At 35.6% G+C, this 24,778-nt stretch overlaps 1 protein-coding gene across 1 annotated transcript in view; it reads left to right on the plus strand.

Annotated features, from left to right (window-relative positions):
- The first annotated feature begins 6,686 nt into the window (after nt 1-6,686).
- Nucleotides 6,687-24,778, plus strand: part of LOC121383770 (orexin receptor type 2-like) — a 62,378-nt gene continuing 44,286 nt past the window's right edge. Inside the window, exon 1 of the mRNA XM_041513865.1 lies at nt 6,687-7,256. Coding sequence (XP_041369799.1) covers nt 6,687-7,256 — 570 coding nt within the window. The remainder of the gene's footprint in view (nt 7,257-24,778) is intronic.

Below are 24,778 nucleotides of genomic sequence, written 5' to 3' on the forward strand. Positions count from 1 at the left end.
CAACTGTATAACCGATTACGTTGATAGCTTATATAACAGACCACAGACACTCACTCAGTTTCCTGCCCTTTGACTATTGTCCGTTTGCGGCAAAATGGAACCGATGAACTGGCAAATTACTACATATACTGTATACTAAAACTCATATATAACATATTAAGTTTCAAACCCACGCTAACTTGCACAGTATTTAAAATCAATTAATAATAATGATAAATAAATAAATACATAAAACTAAACTAAAAACTAAAACAAAACCCACCACAGACACAACCCCCCCCCCCTCCCCCCCCCCACAACAAAACCCCCCCCAACAACACAAAAACCTAACAAAAAAAACCTAAATAAAAACCTAACAAAATAAATAAATAAAATAAATAAATAAATAAATAAATAAATAATAATAATAAACGACAACAAAAACAATCGATAATGCAGTACACAGACTAAATATCGAATTGCCCGAGCTTCACATTGGCTGTTCCGTCAGTTGCATTCATCTCGGAATAAAAAAGAGCAGATTTTACCTATGCATTTTTTTTTTAAACATATTTTGATATGGACTTTAACGTTTTTATTTGAGTTGCAGGTCAACCCATCGGTTCGGTGCTTTATAGTAGTGTTTGATAATAAAAAAATGCTTATATTTTATTGTTTAAATTATCAATTTCTATGTTCCCGATGTGTTTCTTATCATTCTGTTGTTTCTAATACCACGATATTCTTTTATTGTTATTTTTCTTTTATATAAACAAGGGACGTACCTCCGAGAAGTAACGGCTATGGAGACGAGCTCTGCTCTATTTTAAGAGCATTTCCTCGTTCCAACGTAACATACTCTTTTATCACTCCGTTGTAACTTTATCCGCATTTGTTACAGGTTTGTAGATTAAACAAACTTAGCGTCCATTATATATTATATAACAAACTTTTTATTTATCAGTGGATTTTTAATTAAAAGCAATATTTTAAATTATTGTATTGCGTTTTGTCAGCTATCACGGACTACAACAAAACCATCGATTCGGGATAGAAATAGTAATAATCCCAAATACATTATTATAGACTTTATTTTTCAAATATCTTTGTAGGACAGAAGTGCTTAATCTAAGCTGTCAAAATAGTATATCTTAATACAGGTTTGTAGAATACAACCACATATGTGAAACGTTATGGAGATTTCCTATACTGTGTTCAATAGTTAAGTTTTTACGAATTTCAGTTTTGTTTACGCATAAAGCAATAAATAGACCGTGTGAAATAATAATAGATACTATACGTGTTTACGACATGTGTCCTATGTGTGTCGATGTGCAATGCATGTTATAAGTAGCCTAGTTGTTTACACGACGTATCGTCCTATGGAATTTCAGTGTTGTGTGGTAGCTGTTACGGCCTAGTTGTTTACACGACATATCGTCCTATGGAATTTCAGTGTTGTGTGGTAGCTGTTACGGCCTTGTAAAACGTACTCAGAGATATAAATAATGTTTATTTTAACGGTTTTGTCGATCATATGTGTATTATTTCAACCGACTTTATTTAATATTGTTATTATTAGTATTATTATTATTATTACTATTATTACTAGACCCAAGTTGCTTTGCTAATTTTGCTTTGAATATTAATTCAATAATTTATTTATTTCCGCTTGAAAAGAAACCAGCATATATGTGTACAGTTCATTATTTAAAGTTTTAAATAACAGCTATCTTAACTTTGTACAAATTGCTATGCAAATGACAGCAGTTAATAATTACGTTTCACGAGAGACCACTGAATGGCGTGTTGAATTGGCAAAAATTGTTTTGCATTTACATAGTTTGACACCCAATAGCCGATGTATTTTTCGTGCTGGGGTGTCGTTAAACATTCACTCATTCATTCATTCATTCATTGTTGAATTGGCCCTCTCCGTATTGTCCTTTTCAATCCGTTCTATTCATGTTGATTAAAAGGGTACTCTTTATAAACCTATAGATGCAAAAAAAAGAAAAGATAATATTCTGCACCGGACGTAGACGGCGCTATGCATTCAGAAGAAGGGCGTACACCGGTAGTCAGCAGTGTGAACATATTAAAGTAACGTCGTTTTGTTTATATAAATGTATGCGGTTAAGTGATACTGAGAGTTAGTGTGATCTTGAATGTATCTGGAGGACAAATCTGGTCCGTGTTATCAGCGATTTAATGACTAAGTAAATACTTCATTATTTATTGACTTTGATTATAGGGAATGGAACTAACATAATAAGCATCCAGTTCAACCTATTTGTGGACTTTTCTGCATTCGTAAATGAATCATGGACACATATCATAGTGTTGAGCACGTGGAGAATCTTTATAGTAGTTTCAACTTCACCAAAATAGAAAACATTTATTTAGGTAATCTATTTATAAGTTATGTTTTCGCACTTATTATAATTACCAACTGATGCGACAGAGAATGAGGCGCCAGATTGAGGGATTGTGCGGGAGCTGAACTAGAAACACGCTGACATATCTGCACATACAGACAGGAGAGAGAGAGAGAGAGAGAGAGAGAGAGAGAGAGAGAGAGAGAGAGAGAGAGAGAGAGAGAGAGAGAGAGAGAGAGAGAGAGAGAGAGAGAGAGAGAGAAAGACAGAGAGAGGGGGGGGGCACACAGGCAGACAGACATACAGACGGACGGATGGACATGCAGGCAGACAGACAGAGATACAGACAGACAGATAGACAGACAGACAAAGAGGTGGCGGACAGGAATACACTTACTAACAAGAACATACCCAGTATTTGTATTACAGATAATATAACGTGCCACAATCATTTTCGTATCTTGTTCAAAAGGTTGAGTGTCTTCATTAAATCTATTGCTAGCATCCTCATTCACTTCCTTGATGACTTTTCGTTGTTCGGGCAAAGATCAATACAATCCATGCAGAAGATATTCTGGGTGTAAGTGACTACAAACCATTCATTAAATACAGCGAGGTCGTCAAAATGGGAATATTACACAGGGTCAGTTGCAGAAACAATACTATAGATTCCGTTCCCTGTGGAATCGCGTGAAGACATTACAAGACGTGGGAGTGTAGATGATAGAGTAGTACGGGGTATGAAGACGACCCTGAACTATTCTAGGAGGAACAAGATTCTCAGATGTCTTGAACACATGAAAACAGTTTCATTCACGAGGAAATCAGGGAATTTAGGAACGGAAACATCTGGAGAATATTGTTGATGATGTTCGTTTATATATTATTACAATCTATCACCATTATGAGGTGTAGGTCAGGCAATTCCAAATCAAGGGAAACAATGATTTGTGAAGCCCGAGGTTTACCGAGAACGTTACAAAAAATATTTTGTCCCGAGGTTTGGAATTACTTTATCTACACCTCACAACGGTGACTGATTCTTTTTCTTGACCCTTTAATTACAGTAACAAAACGTTAATTTTGTAAGCAACGATTTGTTTATTCTAGAACGATTCATAAACATCCTCGTCGGTGGCCCATTGGCCTATTTCTCGTTCCATCCAGTGCACTACGACTGGTATATCAAAGGCCGTGGTACATGTATGTGCTGCCCTGTTTGTGAGATGGTGTATATAAAAGATTCCTTGCATCTGATGGAAATATGTAGTGGGTTTCCTCTCTAAGACTATACGACTGAATAACCAAATGTTTGACATCCAATAGCCGGTGATTAATTAATCAATGTGCTCTAGTGGTGTCGTTAAATAAAACAAACTTTAACTTTAAATATATTTAAAACTGAATAGGCATTTGGTCATTATTATTCGTAGTCATCAGAGGAAACCCGCTACGTTTTTCCTAATGCAGCAAGGGATATTTTATATGCACCATCCCACAGACAGGATATCACATACCACGGCCTTTGATATATCAGTCATGGTGGACTGGTTAGAACGAGAAATAACCCAATAGGCCCACTGACGGGGATCGATCCCAAACCGACCGCGCATAAAGTTAGAAAAAAATATTTGGAAAAAATACTTTCTCTGTGCTACTTTTGCCCATCTTCCTGTCTAGCTAACTAACCATGCTGATGTCAAAACACATATACAGTACAAATAGTTTTAATCTGAAATCGTGCACGTCGTTCCTATATTGCTGTGCCGAGATACATGGAATCAACCACTATTTTACCAAATGCTCATTCGTCTCTGCACTGATATGGTATGAGCAAAGATACGGTCTTGGTCGCGAATAACGTTGTATTTTTGTTCAGATTTATTGTTTTCCGTACACGCATGTACAAATGTCCTGGGGACAATGATATTTAAAAAACAAATAAAAAAACAAACAAACCCAAAACAAACAAACAAAAAACCCACCCTAGGGCGTATTATTTATATCATGTAATAATTTAGAATACTCAACGCTTTCTCATTTTTTATCCATAACATAATGACTACCAAATTCCGTATCCAATCAAAGCACTTGGGTAGTTAAAAAAAACTACACGTCAAACATTTTCAAATTTTTTAGCCACTGTGCATTTAATAGTTGCCTCATCTAAAAAGTACATCCTGCATTCGGGGATTATAGAATTGTTTCCAATAATCCTGAAGCTATATGGCAGATTAGTCTAGAACACGCTAACGTCGTTAATCACACGAAAAATCAGATTTCATTTACGGAAGCAGAGTGGAGTGCATGTGAACTTATTTGTTTAGCAATATAAGACAGGAGAAAAGGGTTTTAAAAAGAGGACAAATAACAAAGCAGGTAGTACGACGAGTCGTGGGATTAGTGGATCTATGGATTGATACGTACACGAGAGAACAAGTACATCGCGCCCACCACAATCGCATTGTTTAGATTTGTGTAAAGTAATATGCAGTGTGCGGGCACCAAGAGGACACATGCATTTTAATTAGTCATGTAAGAAAATCCAGTTTTGGTTAGTACGGCTATATATCTAATCGGGATCTTTAGTAGATGATTATATTGTTTTGTAATCACAATCTGTTGTTTTTGTTTTGTAACCATAATCTGTTGTTGTTGCTTTGTAACCATAATATGTTGTTGTTTTGTGATCATCATCCTTTGTTGTTGTTTATGTTGTTCTTGTACTCTTTCGTCTTATTTTTATTATTATACAATTATTTCTTTATTTTTATCAGATTCTGGTTGGAGCACAACGATGGCAGCATCGAAAGTGAACATGACTGAAGTTCCGCTAACTCGTCTAAACAAATCGGGAAACACAAATACCAAACAGGGAACGATGTTTGTCTTCAGAGAGGAATCCTGAGAAACATATCCGTTTTTATGGGATTTTTTGGTTCTTCTATATATCATCGTCCCTCTATTTGAACAGTTCGGTTTTCGTTAATGGATTCATAACCGTGGATATATTGCCTATACCTACAAAGTGTGAATCGATTTTCTATAAATGATTACACTCGTTCCGGACACACGTGAGTTAATTATACTAACCCCTGCCAGCCGAGGTTTGCATAGGCGGTGTGACCATTACATCCGGTGAACGGGATCTGTGCCACGACCTACAGACTTGAGAACCGCTCCGGGCACGTCTAAGGTGGCGAACAAGAAAAGAGCACCACACGAACGATTTCCATTGGTTCCGCTCTGTCTAAAGACTTTCCACAGCTCAGCAGAAAGATGTCTGGGAGATGTGTCTGTGCAAAGTTCGCAAAACATGCTGCGGGATATCTCAACTGATGAAAGAAAAAAAAATGACATTGCCTCTTTCATGATTAACAATATTAGTAGTTTGGAGATTTAAAAAGAAAGTCAAGTCAGTACATTCTGGTGCCTGATGTATGTGAGTTCTTGAGTGGCAATATTATTGTCGGTTTTGTCTCGATGAAATTAAGTAGTAACTGATCTGCAATGCTGAGGTGTCTTTGTTTATAAATACAAATGGATGCATCTCGGACAACAAATTCTAATGCCGGAAACTGCAAGTCGAATAAGATCAAGTGGTACACAATTAAGACGAACTGACATAGGATGTTGAATGCCAGACATTCCATGCTTCACTTTCAAGAAGTTAATTTTATTTTTTTATTTTTTAAATACTTATTTGGCTTTTCATTTCAAACTATGTTCTGTGCTTTGCTTATTCGTGTGTGAGAATTTTCTCCAGCTGTGTGGGGGAAAAAAAGACAAGAGTGTGGGATAACAATGTTATTGAATGATTACTATTACTCATCATTTCATGAAACTTGACGTTTTATAATTACAAGACACGATTATTCATAACGTTCTGTTTGTTATACGAATACCATGTTTAGGGAACCGCTTTAGGAACAACGAAAATGTATTTGAATGTATTTTACCGTATAACAGCTTCATTCGGATGTATTAGACGGGATTACATCACGTATTTGCATCTCCATGTTCATATTTCGTGACAGCTGGTGATGTTTACACTACTTCAAAGAGGCTAATTGTTTGATGGTCAACAACACAGGTAACCGTGAAATCCTTTCAGCCATCACGGTTAGTACTCTGATACCCACCACGTCATCACAAAAATAAATTGTCTTCGCATGATTTTTGACAACAGACTTGTGGTCGTGTTAATCATATTGCATCCTTGACCTTAGATGTCAAAAGTCACTGAATAGATTTTGTTTTGACTGGTCGTTATAGTGATCACAGACGATGATGTAATAAGATATATTTATATATTTACCCTTCCAAGCGATGGAAAACATTTCTGACTACGATCTTCTAATGGGTAACTTCGATCTGAGTTCACTGGGGATTTCTGAGAATTACACCATCGAAGACTTCATCAAGGTGACTACGGAGTACCGCAAGTCGGACCGGTGGTTCGACACAAAGACCGAACTGGCCCTCATTCTGAGCTTCACCACCCTCAGTGTTCTCGGGCTGTCGGGTAACTGTCTCGTGTGCATCGTCATACTGCTACGGAAGACTTTCCAATCGAGTAGAAACTGGTACATCTTCAACCTCGCCGTGTCCGATATTCTCACGTGCATTCTCTGTAAGCCTTTCGTCATCATCAGGATGCTGATGAAGAACTGGTACATGGGCGAGTTCATGTGCAAAGTCGTCCCTGCACTCCAGACGGTGTATGTGTTTGTGTCCACGCTGACAATCTTAGCCTTGTCCGTGGACCGGTACAAGGCAATATTATACACGACAAACAGGTATAAAAACAGTCGCGTAGTCAGGACGATCATTCCCATCATCTGGACGATATCTTTCGTCGTAGCTCTACCAACGTTTCTCACACACGAAGTCGAACCGGTTCGAAATGGATTTAATGGTGAAATATTGTATTCAATTTGCCGCGAAAAGTGGGAATCCTATGTTTTGTTAACTATTTACACGACAACAATTCTACTAATTCAGTATCTATCTCCAATGGTGGCGATTGTTGTTTTACATTTTCGAATATGTCAATTCTTGCGCATTAGGATAGACACGCAAGGAAACACTCAAATAGATATTAATGGAATTCGCCGGAAGTTGAGTCGCCATCGCAAAAATGTTCTTCTTCTTGCAAGTATGGCTGTTGCATTTGTCGTGTCCTGGCTTCCCTTGACTTTAATCAACATCATAGCAGATATCAATTATAGAATATTTGAACACACAAATTTTCCTTTAATTCACGCCACTTGTCTTTTGGTAGCTTTCACGTCAGTGTTTGTAAACCCAGTTATTTACGGTTGGTTCAACACAAATTTTAGAAAGGATCTGGGCAAATTCTGCAGACTTAATGTAAAAAGTAAATGTTCAACTTATTCTATGAAATCGAGCAGGAATCCCGAATCCCTGATCATGACATCGAATGTGCACAGGGAAAACAGACTTGTGCCTCCCCAGTCAATTCTCCTAAGGCCTAGCGAAATGTCTAACATTTTATGAATATATTATGATGATTATTTATAAATATGAGTAAACATTTATTTTGTTATAAATGGTTTTCTTCTTTATTTTGGTTAGCTATACTTTTGTATGTGCAGAATGCTACTGGTTGTCGTAAGGTATTAAAACTAAATAATTTGAAACTTACATTACAGACATACGGGCATGCATACCGGGTAATTAAAAATAAATAAACAAAACCATAGTACTTGTGAACTTGAATAACGGGGGAAAGTATAAAATGCAGGACATTGTGGCACACAAGCAGTATATCTTATCATTTGTATTGATGATCTACGATTTTCATTTTCTATATCATGTCTTCAGTTTTAAAATTGCGAGGCGTACAAAACATAATGCATTTCATTTCATTTAAACTTATTTTCGTGCTTATGACCAATTAAGGTTCAAGCGCGCTGCCCTGGGCACACACCTCAGCTATCTGAGCTGTCTGTCCAGGACAGTGTGTTAAATGTTAGTGGTTAGTGAGACAAGATAGTGTAGTGGTCATACGCTTACCCACCGAGTCGTTAAAACTCGCTCTGTATGGGAGCCGGTACTGGGGTGCAAAAAGCCTTATGGCTTGACCACGACACCACCGAGGCCGGTAAACGTGATGCAAAAAGCGCTATATCCGTTAAACCTACTCAGCATCGAGTACCTACTAAAAACTGTTGTTGATTGGCCCACAAGTTTTCTACACGGTGTCTTCTGCTAATGAGTGAAATACACTCAGAGTGCTATTTCTGTCAACAACATGTGGAGGTTTCCTATTAAAGCATTCCATAAGGTGACATTGCCAGCAGGATCTATGTCGATGCGTACGTTTTCGTTAGAGAGTTCCACCTTGAATAGTCCATCCACGGTTACATTTGGGGGACACACAAATGAAATTCCGAAATGTTGGGGGCAAAAGTAATGTTCTAAGGAATAAGAGGTGTTCTGTATGTTTTCTGTTTATCTTTAAAAGAAAATCATTATGGGTGGTGTGAACAGAACGTGGTGTGACAATCAGTCATAGTTGGTAGTAAGTACGGTGGATGTTCAGTACGTTCTCATTGGTATGGAATTTTATTATTATTAATTTTTATTTATTTATTATTATTATTATTAAACAAAAAATTGGGGGGGGGGGGGGGGGGGATTACGTGTCATCGCGCGCCATTTGAAAATGAAACCATGTTTTTAAATTTCACCAACAATACACAATATACTAACGTGCTTTTGCGCAACAATAGCAATGTTCCGTATTGCAGACGTTTTCCGCTATTCCAATATATTTAACATGCTCATATACCACTAGAGCTTCGAGCACCATATTCCGCTATTCAATTAAAAAAGATTGACGTTTTGTTTTTGTTTTGTTTTTATTTATGTATTTGTATATGATATTAAATAAGCTATTACCGGTATGTATTATAAAATTTAAGAACCATGTCTTATTTAACGAGGGACATAAACGCGATAGCACAAAGTAGCAAGTTTGATATTCTATTTATTTCCCGAGCGTGGATGTGTTTACTCAGCTGCGATAAACTGTTTTGCGTGGCGATTATTTAGACACGGACCATAACAAAGTAAGAACTGGGTACATATTATGCATTTACTTTCATTATACCGGCATTGGTGGCGTCGTGATTAGGCCATCGGTCTACAGACTGGTAGGTACTGGTTTCGGATCCCAGATACCGACTCCAAACCTTGAGTGAATGCTCCGCAAGGCTCAGTGGGTAGGTGTTAACCACTTGCACCGACCAGTGATCCATAACTGGTTCAACAAAGGCCATGGTTTGTGCTATCCTGCCCGTAGGAAGCACAAATAAAAGATCCCTTGCTGCTAATCGGAAAGAGTAGCCCATGTAGTGGCGACAGCGGGTTTCCTCTCAAAATCTGTGTGGTCCTTAACCATAATATGTCTGACGCCATATAACCGTAAATAAAATGTGTTGAGTGCGTCGTTAAATAAAACATTTCTTCTTTCTTTCTTTTTTACTTTCATTAGCGTTAGGTAAAACGTATTGCTCCTAGTGAATTATTTAATTAAAAGTAAAGTGTCCTAATGTGTCCATATATCATTGACCTTTGTTTACCGATATGTTCTTTATATTAATAAGTAATCCGGCATTTCTCAGAAATTCATATTACTGCTGCCACAGCTTGGTCATCGGGCAATGGCATGTTGCATCCATTGGTCGCAATGGAATTATCTACCCAATCAAATGACCGGTTAAACCATTGAATGATAATTTCGCAGTGAAAAATTACGCTTTTTATTTTTCCAGTAATGAGTGCCCCCCATTGGTAATAAATTTCTGCAAATGGTTAGTCCTATTTCCAAATTAAGTAAACACGTCATAAAAAAATAACGCAATAAAACCTTTATTTATTATGTTTTGATGGTGATTTCCCTTAAGATGTCGTTACCCAGGATTACAGGACTGGTGCCATCAATTTCGTTGTAGTGCAGGATAATTATCCAATCAGTCGCAATCACCTGATCCTCTCCAGCTCCTGTAAACCATGTTCGTATTAAAATGATGACAATAAGCACACTCCAAACATGCTTAATTAACGCATGAGACCGAGTTTTGACGCATTCCTCCTAGGACGTGGAAGACCAATTATTATAGCGACACGTTAGTCATACTTCATCATACGGCCGTCAGGTGCAATTAGAGTTAGTGGTATGCTTAGTAGGACAGCTAGTACACTCCGAGGGGCAACTGGTAAAATAAAACCTGTATTAGAACATATAATGATAAAAGAGAGAACAAAAAAATTGAACGACAAAACCGTTATCCGTTATCAAGGCCGTATATTTGCACAATGCAGAGTTGAATTGGTATTTTGCAAAACAGTGGTTGATTTCATGCATTTCTGTCTAGTGCCTTGTCTACAAGAGGACAGCCACTCCCGAGGAGATCATTTGACGGACGATACGTCCTTTTGACCGCCACAATGAACACGGCTACTCCCAGACTAGTTTATTAATTCAGAACAAGCACCGGACAGAGGTCGTTGGAATACATACAGCTGTGATGATATGCCGCCATGGATCGCTGTCAAAACATTGATGATATCAGGTGTTCTCGAAAGGTGAGCATATTCTACCCAACCGGTGGCACCCGTCATGAGTACTCAGCTGTCATGTTCGTCACTTAATCTAAAAGGATAACAAATAAATATGCAAAACCCAAGTAAACAAAAACAATAAACAAAACATGTTGGCTGTTTGGTGTGACGCAAACAAAAATTGATCAACATCGCCAATTCCAATATTTTAAAATTAGTACAAATAGAGAATAAACAGCGGTGAATGGTTTTATGCAGAAAGTTCCAAATAGCGTATACCAACATTAAAATTCAAAATAAAATGTTCTAAAGAAAAAAAAACCCACTCTATTGTACGCCCATCGAGACGCAGCCCAATGTTAACAAGTTCTCCCGATGAACATTCGGTCTAGGATCGATCCCCATCGGTGGGCACATTGGGATATTTCATCTTCCAACCAGTGCATCATGATTGGTATATCAAATGTCATGGTATGTGTTATCCTGTTTGTGACATGACACATATAAAATATCCCTTGCTACTAATGAAAACAAAACAATGTAGCGGGTTTTCTCTCTGAGACTAGCCAGTGATTAATAAAGCCATGTGCTCTAGTGGTGTCGTTAAACATAACAAATTTAACTTTCAGTCATGGTACATATACAGGAAGGAAGGGAAAGAGTTATGGTGCAAACATCCACCCTGGGAACCCATGCGCGTGCTGTAACCTCACCGTGGTGAAGGGGTGTAACATTCTCTTTGAGAATTTCGAAAATTTGAGTAAAAATCAGTATCTATCTGTGATATTGTATTTTTGCACAGTTCCTTACACTATTTTTTATTTAAATCTTGAATTTTTGTATTAATGTTGATCATCACCTTATTTGCTTGCATTACCATAGTTTGACACCCAATAGCCGATATATTTTTCGTGTTGGGGTGTCGTTAAACATTCATTCATTCATTCATTAATTCATTCATTCCACCCTGGGAACGACTTGGGATTTGCGTCAGATCTCCAGTCCAGAACAGAGAGAGGTATTCTGTTTGAAGGAATACACCGGACTCGGTGGTGGTGTGGTTAAAGTATCGGACATAAGGCTGGTAGGTATTGGGTTCGCAACCCGGTACCGGCACCCACCCAGAGCGAGTTTTAACGACTCCACGGATAAGCGTAAGACCACTACACCCTCTTCTCTCTCTCACTAACCACTAACAACTAACAACTAACCCACTGTCCTGGACAGACAGCCCAGATAGCTGAAGTGTGTGCCCAGGACAGTATGATTGAACCGTATTTGCATATAAGAACGAAAATAACTTGAAATGAAACAAAAATGAAGGGTTAGTATTATACATTTCATTTTGAAAACACATTAATAGTAATTTAAGCCACAATACAGAAATGTGTGGTATTTAAGAATGTAAGAAATATACTTTAAAGATGATGTACTATAAATGGATATGCACTAAATATAATATTATTCTTAAGGTTACAGCATTATCTCAAAATCAGTACTTCTCTCATCTATATCGATGTCATTAAACATATGGAATGATATAAACAATTAAAAGTGACTAATAATAATAATAATAATAATAATGATAGTTCAAGCAATAATAAATATAGTTTTAGTAGTAGTAATAGTAATAGCAGTAGTAGTAGTAATACTAATAGTCGTAGTAGTAGTAGTGATAGTGATAGTGGTAGTAGTAGTCGCAGTAGTAGTAGTGGTCGTGATAGTAGTCGTAGCAGTAGTAGTAATACTTATAGTCGTAGTCGTAATAGCAGTAGTAGTAGTAGTGGTGGTGGCAGTAGTAGTAGTAGTAGTAATAGTAATACTTATAGTCGTAGTAGCAGTAGTAGTAGTAGTTGTAGTGGTAGTGGTAGTAGTAGTGGTAGTAGTAGTAGCAGTAGTATAGTAGTGGTAGTAGGAGTAGCAGTGGTAGTAGTAGTATTAGTAGCAGTGGTAGTAGTAGTAGTAATGGTAGGAGGAGTAGTAGTGGTAGTAGTAATAGTAGTAGTAGTAGTAATAGTGGTGGTAGTAGTAATTGTAGTAGTAGTAGTAGTTGTTGTGGTAGTGGTAGTGGTAGTAGTGGTGGTAGTAGTAGTTTAATAGTTTTAGTAGTAGTAGTAGTAGTATTAGTAGTAGTGGTAGTGGTAATTCTGTTCATGGTAAGTTCAGACATCTACTAAAACAACTTTCGTAAGTTAATTAAAAAGCCTAAGATAGTTATTTTTGTGAAAGGAGGAAAGAAAAATGTTTTGTTTAACGACGCACTCAACACCTTTTATTTACGGTTATGTGGCGTCAGACATATGGTTAAGGACCACACAGACATTGAGAGAGGAAACCTGCTGTCGCCACTTCATGGGCTACTCTTTTCGATTAGCAGCAAAGGTTTTATTATATGCACCATCCCACAGACAGGGCAGTACATACCACGGCATTTAATATATCAGTCGTGGTGCACTGGCTAGATCGAAAAATAGCCCAATGGGCTCATCGACGGTGATCGATGCCTGACCGACCGCGCATCGAGCGAGCGCTTTACCACTGGGCTACGTCCCGCCACTTTATTTTTGTGAAGACAAAAATAAATATTTACGTTCGCAATTCTGCTAGTGTCAAGTAGAAACATAAATCGGATAAACCTGGACAGGTCTCTCTAGGGCTGTGGAAGTTTCAGAAAGTGATTTTACTCCAAATGGAGCGAGAGCTAATGAACAATACAATGTCAACACTGTCATATCTCTGTCATAGAAAGAGATCATCCAAAGAGTCGACTCTTGGAGTGGCATCCTTAAACATTCTAATAGAGATGTCTACGCCAACTCTTCACTATTTTAGAAACTCTCTATGCTTGTCCATCGCAAGAACAAACAATTGACAAGAAATGCACTTCCAAGTATTCAGAATATATTTGTTAATATATGGAAATATTGAAAATATTAATTGTATTTGATCTGCGAAATGTCATTGCGGGTTGTGAGGAAATCAATTAATACGTACATATGTCACGAGGAAGGCTGAAATATTCGATGAATTATCATAAATAACTTCATATCTGTAGAGAAATGTATGATTCATTGTCATCAACATATTTTCAGCACTGTGTTGTTGAAATCACATTATCCATTGGTCACATGTACGGTGATTTATAGACCAGCCTGCTAACTCATTCGGTATCCAGACAGTACAAATAATGCTTAGAACTCTCTCTCTCTCTGTCTCTCTCTCTCTCTCTCTGTCTCTCTGTCTCTCTCTCTCTCTCTCTCTCTCTCTCTCTCTCTCTCTCTCTCTCTCTCTCTCTCTCTCTCTCTCTCTGTCTCTGTCTGTCTGTGTGTATCTCTCTCTCTCTCTCTCTCTCTCTCTCTCTCTCTCTCTCTCTCTCTCTCTCTCTCTCTCCTCTCTCTCTCTCTCGCTCTCTCTCTCTCTCTCTCTCTCTCTCTCTCTCTCTCTCTCTCTCTCTCTCTCTCTCTCTCTCTCTCTGTGTGTGTGTGTGTGTGTGCTAGTTCACCAAGGTAAACATCTACAGTCCGTATTTTAATATTTTGACATTTATTGGACCTCCGATGTTTACAAGTCTAATGGACAAAACAAGCGTGCAAATTCTGATCAGTTTTCAAGCGGAATCGATAAAATCATAGAATTAATTATTTCGTGGCGAAAAAAAGTATATATACCAACACATATATAGACAATAACTTACGAGTTACGAGGAATTACGGATTAGCTGTCCCGAGTGAAATTAATGTTGTCAATTACGAGCTTTAGCGATAATCCGTAATTCCGAGTACCGAGTATTGTATTTATTACCCATAATGTAAATAGTTTAGAAACTTAAACTTTAAACTTCTTACATGACACAAACTATATAATATACAAGACGTGAAAGTCTGAGGAAACTGATGACGTCACGAAAGAAAAGCAATGACGTCAAAAGCTATTGTTAGGTACACAAATCAAATGTAAGCAACTAAGCAAGACAGTTCACATTCGTAATAAAGTGATGTTTCTAGTGGGAAGTTAATGAACTACAAAGTAATTAGTTTAGAGCATGTTTGTAAAATCTCATCAACGAGAGACTTGACAGTCGAAGAAACCGATGACGTCACTAAACTAACGTCATGACGTCAGCGGGGAAAGATTAATAGAATATATCACCGTTGCGAGGTATAGATACGGCTATTCCAACCCGAGAGACAAAACATTTTGTCCTGAGGGTTGGAATTGCCTTATCTATACCTCACAACGGTGACTGATTCTTTTTTCTTGCCCATTTAATTACAGTAACAAAACATTAATTTTGTAAGCTAAGGTCTGTTTATTGTAGAACGATTCGTATACATTTCACCTGCAAACTCATTTAGACATACGCGGAAAAATATAGTCCACTTTATGGAACGACATAAATATGTGATGTTCAATTTACCAATAAATATAAAGTTGAAAATATTAATTTGTTTTAAATATTTTTTTAAAATGATACAACGTGAAATGGCAAACATAATTTTAAACACCATGAGCTATGACGTCAATCGTTGTAAAACATGAGTTATGACGTCACGCGTATGTAGACATCGTCTAGCCCTCGGGTCGGACAGATTTATCTAGCCCTAGGGTCAAACAGATTTTCCTTACACCGTGCAAAAGCTGGATAACCATGTCCAGTGGACAAGAAGGCTTATTTCTCTCATCCTCGGGTATATGGAACAGAGCTATCCCATGAAAGAAAGTCATATAAGAAATTTCTGTCTTTCATGGGATATCACGCACTTGCTTTTAACATGACTTCGTCGGTAATATATGACGTCATATTAATGTGAGGTGGTGACGTGAGGTCGTTAGACAGTTTTAAATTAATATCTTGTTATTAAAACCTTCATTTTAAAAGCTATCTTGTTAATTTGTAGTGTTAAATTTTATTTAACACATGAAACAAACACGGCAAATACGATAGTGTAGTTTATTCATGATAAAATTGTCATATAAAAAAGTTGTAAAATAATGGTTTATTTACCGAATGAATGAGAGAAAAAGACTCCATCATATGCGGTCATGTTGGATAGAAAAAGTACACCCTCGGTGGTGAAAAGTTCGACCTTGGGACTTGGCAAGCCTCGTCCCAGGACGAAATTGTTACCATCTCGGGTGTACTTTTTCTATCCCAAATGACCGCATATGATGGAGTCTTATAATATTTCCCTAGAGAAAGATAAAAATATATTCACCCGCATCTCACTGCCCATATGGGTAATACACTTACTTACTGTATAAAGAAAACCTTCAGTTACGTTCCATGTATAAATAGACAGTTTGTCCAGATAGTAATTCTGCATTAATCCGATTTTCAGTTACAAACAAAATCTCGAATATTCCCGTGATTAAAAACTATTGGCGGAATAAGATTATTTTTACAATTAATCGTTTCGGGTTCACGAGTTTCATCCTGAATTGACGATATTAAATGGTCTATCACATTTAATAATAATAAATCGAATGTGACAGAACACACCGCGTCTGCGCTGGCGCGAACTGCAGATCTGGCAGCAGAAAACATAGAACATTCTCTATATTTTGAATTTGTGACAGCGCCAGACTCATCTTCTGTGGCTTTGGACCGGGTATTTCTAAAAATAAAGCTCAAAACGCATTGCAGACACTGCATGTATTTTTAAAATCTGGAAGTCGTCGGCTTATTGGAATGGACTGGATACCCCATAATATTCTAGTGGACCTACTCTTTAACAGCCACTCCCGAGGAAATCCTTTACTGGCGGTTTCACCCCTCTTGCATCGCCACAAGGAGGACTGCCACTCCCAGACTAGTTTACTGAAGCATGCGCAGTTCTACCTTTAGTCTCTTTGTACTGCATTATTTCTGACAATGCAAATCAAGGTGCAAACTTCGGCTGTTCTAGCTATGTGTCTTCATCCCTGTATTATAATTTAGATTTAATCTGTATAATTTAATGGCAATTTGTAAAAAAAAAAAAAATATATATATATATATATATATATATATATATATATATATATTTTATACTGGATTTCTTTTTCAAAAAAATGTTATTTGAGTTGGTATGGGTTTAAAACTTAATAAATTGTTTTTATATTAATTTTAACTTTATTCATTATGAAGTTGAATGCCAGTTGGTCGGCTTCCTTTTGACGCAAACGGACTACATACGATGTGCACATGATTACTATTCAACAAAGAACATTCGAATGAATGAATGAATGAATGAATGAATGAATGTTTAACGACACCCCTTCACGAAAAATACATCGGCTATTGGGTGTCAAACTATGGTAAAAAGAACATTCGAATTTTGATTTTGGCTACGCAGTTAAATTGGAGGACTAGTTGAATTTGAGAAGGGCTAGTAAGATTTTTCTTTAACTGGCCCTGCTGGCGACCATGGTTTTCATATTAAGTTTCAACCCTGAGTAATAATAATAATAATAATAATAATAATAATAATAATAATAATAGTAAATAAATAAATAAACTAATAAATAAATAATAATTAATTAGTAATATTAATATTAATGAATTCATTAATAATATTATATAAATAACATAATAATACATTAATTAATACTTAATAAATAATAATAATAATAATAATAATAATAATAAATTACTGAATATTAATAATAATACAACTACTACTGCTAAATTACTGAATGTTAATATTAGTAACTAAAATGAATAAATAATATAATAAATAAATACTTTATTTAATAACCTAATAAATAAATTATATTATAATAATAATAAATCTGTAAATTAATTAATTAAATTAAACCAAATGCTTATCAGATTTTTCATTTTTAATGTTTCCTTCACACATATACATATATGTATACATATACGTATACGTATACGTATACATATGCACACACACACACACACACACACACACACACACACACACACATATATATATATATATATATATATACATATATGTGTATGTATATATATATATATATATATATATATATATATATATATATATATACAGATACACACCGGAGAGAGAGAGAGAGAGAGAGAGAGAGAGAGAGAGAGAGAGAGAGAGAGAGAGAGAGAGAGAGAGAGAGAGAGAGAGAGAGAGAGAGATACACACAGACAGACAGAGACAGAGAGAGAGAGAGAGAGGTGTGTATGTTGGGGGTGGGGGTATGACAGACATAGGGGTATGACAGACATAAGCGTATGACAGACATAGGGGATGGAACGGGGTGGCAAGAGATCATGCATTTGCCTGATACTTGTTCAATTGACGTGAATTATTCATAATTTAGTGTGCTTACTTCTGTTTAACAAGACAACATATTTATTCAGTTATTGAGGTCACATGACCAAGATAACTACTTTTAAGACAAATTAATCGTGCGCTACGTGTGTACTCGTGTCTTAACATCTAGTAGTAGTTACAACAAATAGCAGTTGTCACCAAGTCAATATATCACGTAATAAAGTTTTTTTTTTTTAACGACACCACTGGATCACATTGATGAATTAACCGTCGGCAACTGGATGTCTAACATTTGGTAATTGTGGTTCGTAGTCATCAGAGGAAACTCGCTACATGTTTCCTAATGAATAAATGGATCTTTTATATGCACTTTCCCCACAGACCGGACACCACATACCATGGCCTGTGTCCTGTTGTGTTGCACTGGTTGGAACGAGAAAAAACCCACTCAACCGAATGGATCAACCAAGGTGATTCGATCCAGCGAGTACTCAACCAACAGAGCTAAATCCCGCTCCTCTATCACATATTAATTCCAATAAGTGTTCACATGGTTGCGAGGCAGTCCTCAGCAACACAGTTAATGTTAAATCGGTTATGGTTGGGGGTTGTGCAGGTTAATTAAAAAAATATGTATAATAATAATTAAAAAAAAAAAAAAAAACCTTAAAAGACTAATAACCAGTAATGATAATTAAAATAAAATAATAATATAATAAAAAAGAAAAGCAAAATTAAATAAATAAATAAAACCCTTAAAACAACTAATGACCTGCATTGATACTTAAACAAAGAATTTTTGTTTAAAAAAGTAAAAAAAGATAAAAAGAAGAAACAAAAAGAAACTTATGAAATAACTAATAGCCTGTAATAACAATATTCAAAAATAATAATAATAAAAGAAATAATAATTTTTTTTTAAAGTAAATAAATGAAAGCCTTAAAATATGTCCTGTAACTGACAATAAAAATTTTAAAAAATAAAAATAAAAACCTTAAAAACAAACCTTTAATAGCATAAATATTACTAATGCATATAATGCAACCCACACAAAGCACACATACAAACATAAATAACAAAATAGATAATCAATTCCATTCAGTTACGAAATATTTCGTTTTATTGGATGCACGTGAAATGCTTGATATGAATAATTGTCGTTTTGCTATATTTTCTTCCGCATTTTCGATTTGCCAGGATAAAAATAACTTTCCAATGTGTCATCTTCAAACATCTAATCCTGGAAAGGTTACCAAAGGTATTGCAATTAATATTTTAGTCTAACATGCATTAAAATATGTTGCTGTGCGTGTTGATGCTCTTAAATAAAGCACATATGCCTGATTTGATTAAATCGTGAGTGCAAATGGAAGCTTAAAGATAGCAATAAACATCACAATAATAAATGTCGTGCCGGAGACGTTTATTTCGATGGACTATATGTGTGCGTACTATTTAAGCCAGGGGTGCATGTAGTATCGAAGGAAGGGAGGAAGCAAATGTTTTATTTAACGACGCACTCAACACATTTTATTTACTGTTATATGACGTCAAACATATGGTTAATGACCAAAGAGCTATTGAGAAAGGAAACCCGCTGTCGCCACTTCATAGGCTACGCTTTTCGATCAATAGCAAGGGATCTTTTATATCCACAATCCCACAGAAAGGGTAGTAAATATGATACCACGGCCTTTCATATGCCAGTCGTGGTGCATGTAGGATCGAGTGCAATGTTCCCACAAGTTTAAGATCCAATAGTAGAGCTATGACTTGGTATATTAGCATAGAATGTAAATGCATTGTAATATATTGTTATAGTGAAACGTTTTAAAATTCGTGTCTATGACGCCTCTATGTGGCTGTGCAAGAATATAAAATTAATTTAAAAATAAAAAATAAGACTAACCCTTTTTGGGAAGATGTTCTAGATAGCTGGCGAAACATCCAGTGTAAACAACCAATAGAAAATGAAAACGATATAGCTGGTATAAACATTTGGTTTAACAGTAAAATATTAATAAATAAGAAGCCTATTTTTTTATTAAAAATATGCAGAAAATGGAGTTTGTTTCATTAGTGATTTAGTTAATACTGATGGAGGATTTCTAAATCTATGCGATTTTATTGCAAAATTTAATATAAAAACAAATTTTCTAGAGTATGCTTCTTTAATTAATGCAGTGAAATGTTTCATAGGAATATATGGAAAACATAATGATGAAATAAACGAGTCAATTATAAACGAAAAACCAGTCTACCCCCACAAGCTAAAACAACTTCTTAAAGACAAAACGGGATGTAGAGAAATATAAAAATTGTTATGCTACACAAAAACCATTCCAAAGTCTCAATTAAAATATAAAAATAAAGGTTTTTGTTATTCACCAGCAGAATGGAAAATATTTTACAATATACCATTTAAATGCGTTAGAGATACAACTTTACGTTGGTTTCAATATAAAATTCTACACAGATTTCTCGCTACTAACACATTTCTATATACAATACATTATATTAATTCAAATAAATGTACTTTTTGTAATCGTATGCCAGAGACAATTGAACATTTATTTTATGAGTGTTGCTATGTTAAAGTATTTTGGAAAGATATTACAAACTGGATATTCAATACTATAGAAGAGTGCATAATTATAGATAAACATATTGCCATTTTGGGTCTGCTTAAAAAAACAAATACATATGCAATAAATTGGTTAATTATTAACATAAAATATTATATTAATTCCATGAAAATACAAAAACAAAAATTAAACTTCTCTGCCTTAAAAACTATAATTTAAGAAAAGTTGGAAACTGAAAAATGTATCTTATATAAAAATGGTAATTATGAAGATTTCAAGACAATATGGGAGCAGTGGTATAATTTATTTTAAATATCATAAAAATTTATTAAATCTAACAAATATTGAGATATATTTATTTCTAAAATACCTTCTTCCCACTTTATACTCCTTCACACATCTTTTTATAATACTTTCTTGTATCAATACTAATTCCGTACATAACATCTCCTTTTTCTTTTTTTTTCCTTCTTGGACCCAGAAAATAATAATTTAATTTTTTTTTAATAAAAAAACCAAACAAACAAAATATCAACAACAACAATATACATGGATTTTATCTATTCGTGTGTATATATTTTGCCATTTATATGTATGTATATAAAACTGTGTATATCATATGAAATCTAAAACATATTGTGAGACAGTGAGCTCAGGGCACCCCAACCCTGACACTGCCTTTTTATATTCTGGGGATCATAAAAAAAATTAAAAAAAATAAAAAAAAAAAAAATATATATATATAAAATTAAACATCAATATGCGCCCAGGTACTTCAACCCTAGATCAGCCTGTTCCAATAGAACTAAACCAAAGATGTACTTTCACAGCTAAAGTTTATTGCTATATACCTATGCTATGACTTTTACATAATGAACATGCATTCTAATCACCCACTTCCAACAAACGTCTATATGTCCATGGATAAATTGGTGATTGCATAGAATACTCATGGAATACACGAATGCACTGTTTATATACTGTACATGTAGGTTGCACACATTGAATCCAACGTTAATTTGGATACTGTAACAAACATTGAAATAAGTTGTGGTCTTTTGTCAAGATGAGAACCTGAATACATAGTACAAAATATGGTCCTTAGTAAGCCGCTCCAAGGGGCTGGATACCACCTGAAGGCAGCGGTGGACTGTAGGTCCAAGGATAAAGTAAATAAACCGAACGCACTATCACTAGCAGGATAATACCAATTAAAATATCATCAACATATGCGAGTAAACGTAAACCATTTTCCCATAAATATTCTATGACTGGTCGTAATATTTTACAAAACAAATAAAAATAAAAATAATAATTGCTAGACTGTAAACCAAACGGAACAACATTCCACATATAGTAAACATGTTCCCAACAAAAGCCAAGATATCTTTTATAATCGTTATGGATAGGTATATGAGAAAAAAACAACATCTTTCAAGTCAATAGTTTATCATTTTTCTTCACAATCTGGTATAAAACACTAATGTCCTCATATCGAAATTTTATCGTCTCACAAAATGCATTAACTTGTCTTAAATCTGCTATCAGTCTTAATTTACCACATTTTTAGAGACATCCAGTAGGGGAAACACACTTTGGCACATACGATACTCAAGATATGAACTGTCCGTTTAAATGTTCTGCAATCTTTTTGTGATAAATGTGTATTGTTTATTTGTACCCCTGCGTGTGCTGTAACCTCATCGTGGTGCAGGGGTGTAACATTCTCTTTGAGAATGGCCAATACAGCACAAATTGAAGTTTAGAGTAAAATTCGGTGTCCGTAAAATTCTGTGATATCTGTATTTGTATTTTTGCACAGTTCTTTACACTGTTTTTGTTTAAACCTTGAATTTTTATATTGATGTTGATCATCACTTTATTTATTTGCATTACCATAGTTTGACACCCAATAGCCGATGTATTTTTCGTGCTGGGGTGTCGTTAAACATTCATTCATTCATTCATGTTTATTTGTAAGAACGTGATTTTTAGATAAATATCACCTAGTTCTTCCTTAAATGAAATTTAAATGCTGTCTTTAATCGAATATAACACAAACTTATAGACACCAGTAATGTTTTCCATGAATCAAAATATTTTGTTAACGACATAAACAATAGACGTGTCACATACTATACACACTTGAAAATGACGCCATTTAATGGAATGTAGACTTCCTGACGTCACTGGTAAACAAACAAAAAATCACGTTTTTTGCGCATTTTGCACAAACTATCTCGGTTAAAACGTGAAAACGGCCTTGCACGTCCGCTGCCATATGTGTTTCTACCGAATCCCATACCTGGACCTCTAGTTGATTATGATCTCACATTTGCGGCCGAAATCGTGGTCGCCTTTTCAAGAATATCCAATGATCTGGGCATAAACAAACTTGCCACGTCAGCGTTAAACTGACCTTGCACTAGCAATGATGAAATTTATTCATGCAAATATCGTATTTGAGCAACATGAACGTATCACAAATCTTATAAAGGTCCACCATATACTTGAGATCCCTCAATTGTTAACAATAATTTCAGTGTTGTTTCAGCAAACCAGACACATTTTTGTAACATAGCCTTTTATCACATTAAAGTCATCTTGAATATCATCGGCGGCATATATATATATATATATATATATATATATATATATATATATATATATATATATATATATATATATATATATATATATATATGCATATATACACATACACACCGATCTCATGTTAAGCTTTCGAAATGTTTGGTTATCAACAAGGATATGACGTCAAGCGTTGACAAAAATAGTATGCACAGGCCTCTGCTCAGGAGCGTAGGAAGGTGATTTCCAAACGTAAGTACTCGGGCCCGTATTTAGGTGTGTGTGTGGGGGGTGGGGGGGGGTGTTCGTCCGAACACTCCCGCAAAAGCTGAGGTCCACTTTGTTGACTGTAACCTTTGCAACTCTCCTATAAAACAGTATTTGCTTGTCTTCATCATTTAGCACTCCCTTAATAAAACTGCAGTATACACGATTCAGAATTTCTAACTAATCTCGCAAAATAAAACCCCCCAAAGGAAACTAAATGTAGCAAAACATTTTAATTGTACTTTCTGCTATATTGATGACCTCGTTGCATTCAATAATTACATGACACTGACAGCAGTTCACCTTTCAAAGTTACAAATAAAAGGTTAATAACAGAAAGTAATTCTGTTAGATCAGGTCAGGTCATAGGTTTTAACGTGCACATTCAGAACAAGCTGTTGTAGCACACGCCTGTCATGGGCGCAGGTGTCGACATTCACCGGCTCCTCTGTCCAGGACAGGAAAAGGTTTTGGGTGGGACAAGGGTTCACCCGCGCTGGCATGTGCAAGGGAGCACAAGCAGCCTGACCAGGGTCGGTACCGGACGAGAGTTTGGTTTGGTGCTCTTGAATTTGCAAACGTCCCGTCGGGTTAAGGTCAATCAGAAAATGTTGCATACTTTTTTGAAGGTAATTTTCAAGTATCAGTGGCAAAAATGAAGTGGGATGCTATACCATATGTAATACCTTTTGCTGAATGTGTTGGCGGTGATTGGTGATGATACAATTTTTACAAAACGTAATGTGATGCATTTTTCATAAATGTGTTCATTATTAAAAGAACTGATCATAGTTCTGAAGTACACGTACCTTTCCCGTTATTAAGGTTATAATAAGTAATTACTGCCAAACATATTTAGCATATACCTTGGGTCAGTACCCCGGGTCAATACATTTAACTCCTGTTGTGTGCTAGAATATCCTTATCTTAAAACAAATTAAAATAAATAACCTTAATAACAAAAATACAATCTACAAAATAGCCGGAAATCGTTGTTTTAAAATATCAATGTTTAAGTTCCAGATGCCAGGCTTTCAGAGATTTCAAACTTTTCGGGAGAGCATTGTAACGTCGCATATAGCGCGCGCCGCATATAGCACAACTGTGAGCGTTATGCGTACGCATATAGCACAC

The sequence above is a fragment of the Gigantopelta aegis genome, chromosome 10 (genome assembly GCF_016097555.1).
Source record: "Gigantopelta aegis isolate Gae_Host chromosome 10, Gae_host_genome, whole genome shotgun sequence".
NCBI classification, from domain to species: Eukaryota; Metazoa; Mollusca; class Gastropoda; order Neomphalida; family Peltospiridae; genus Gigantopelta; species Gigantopelta aegis.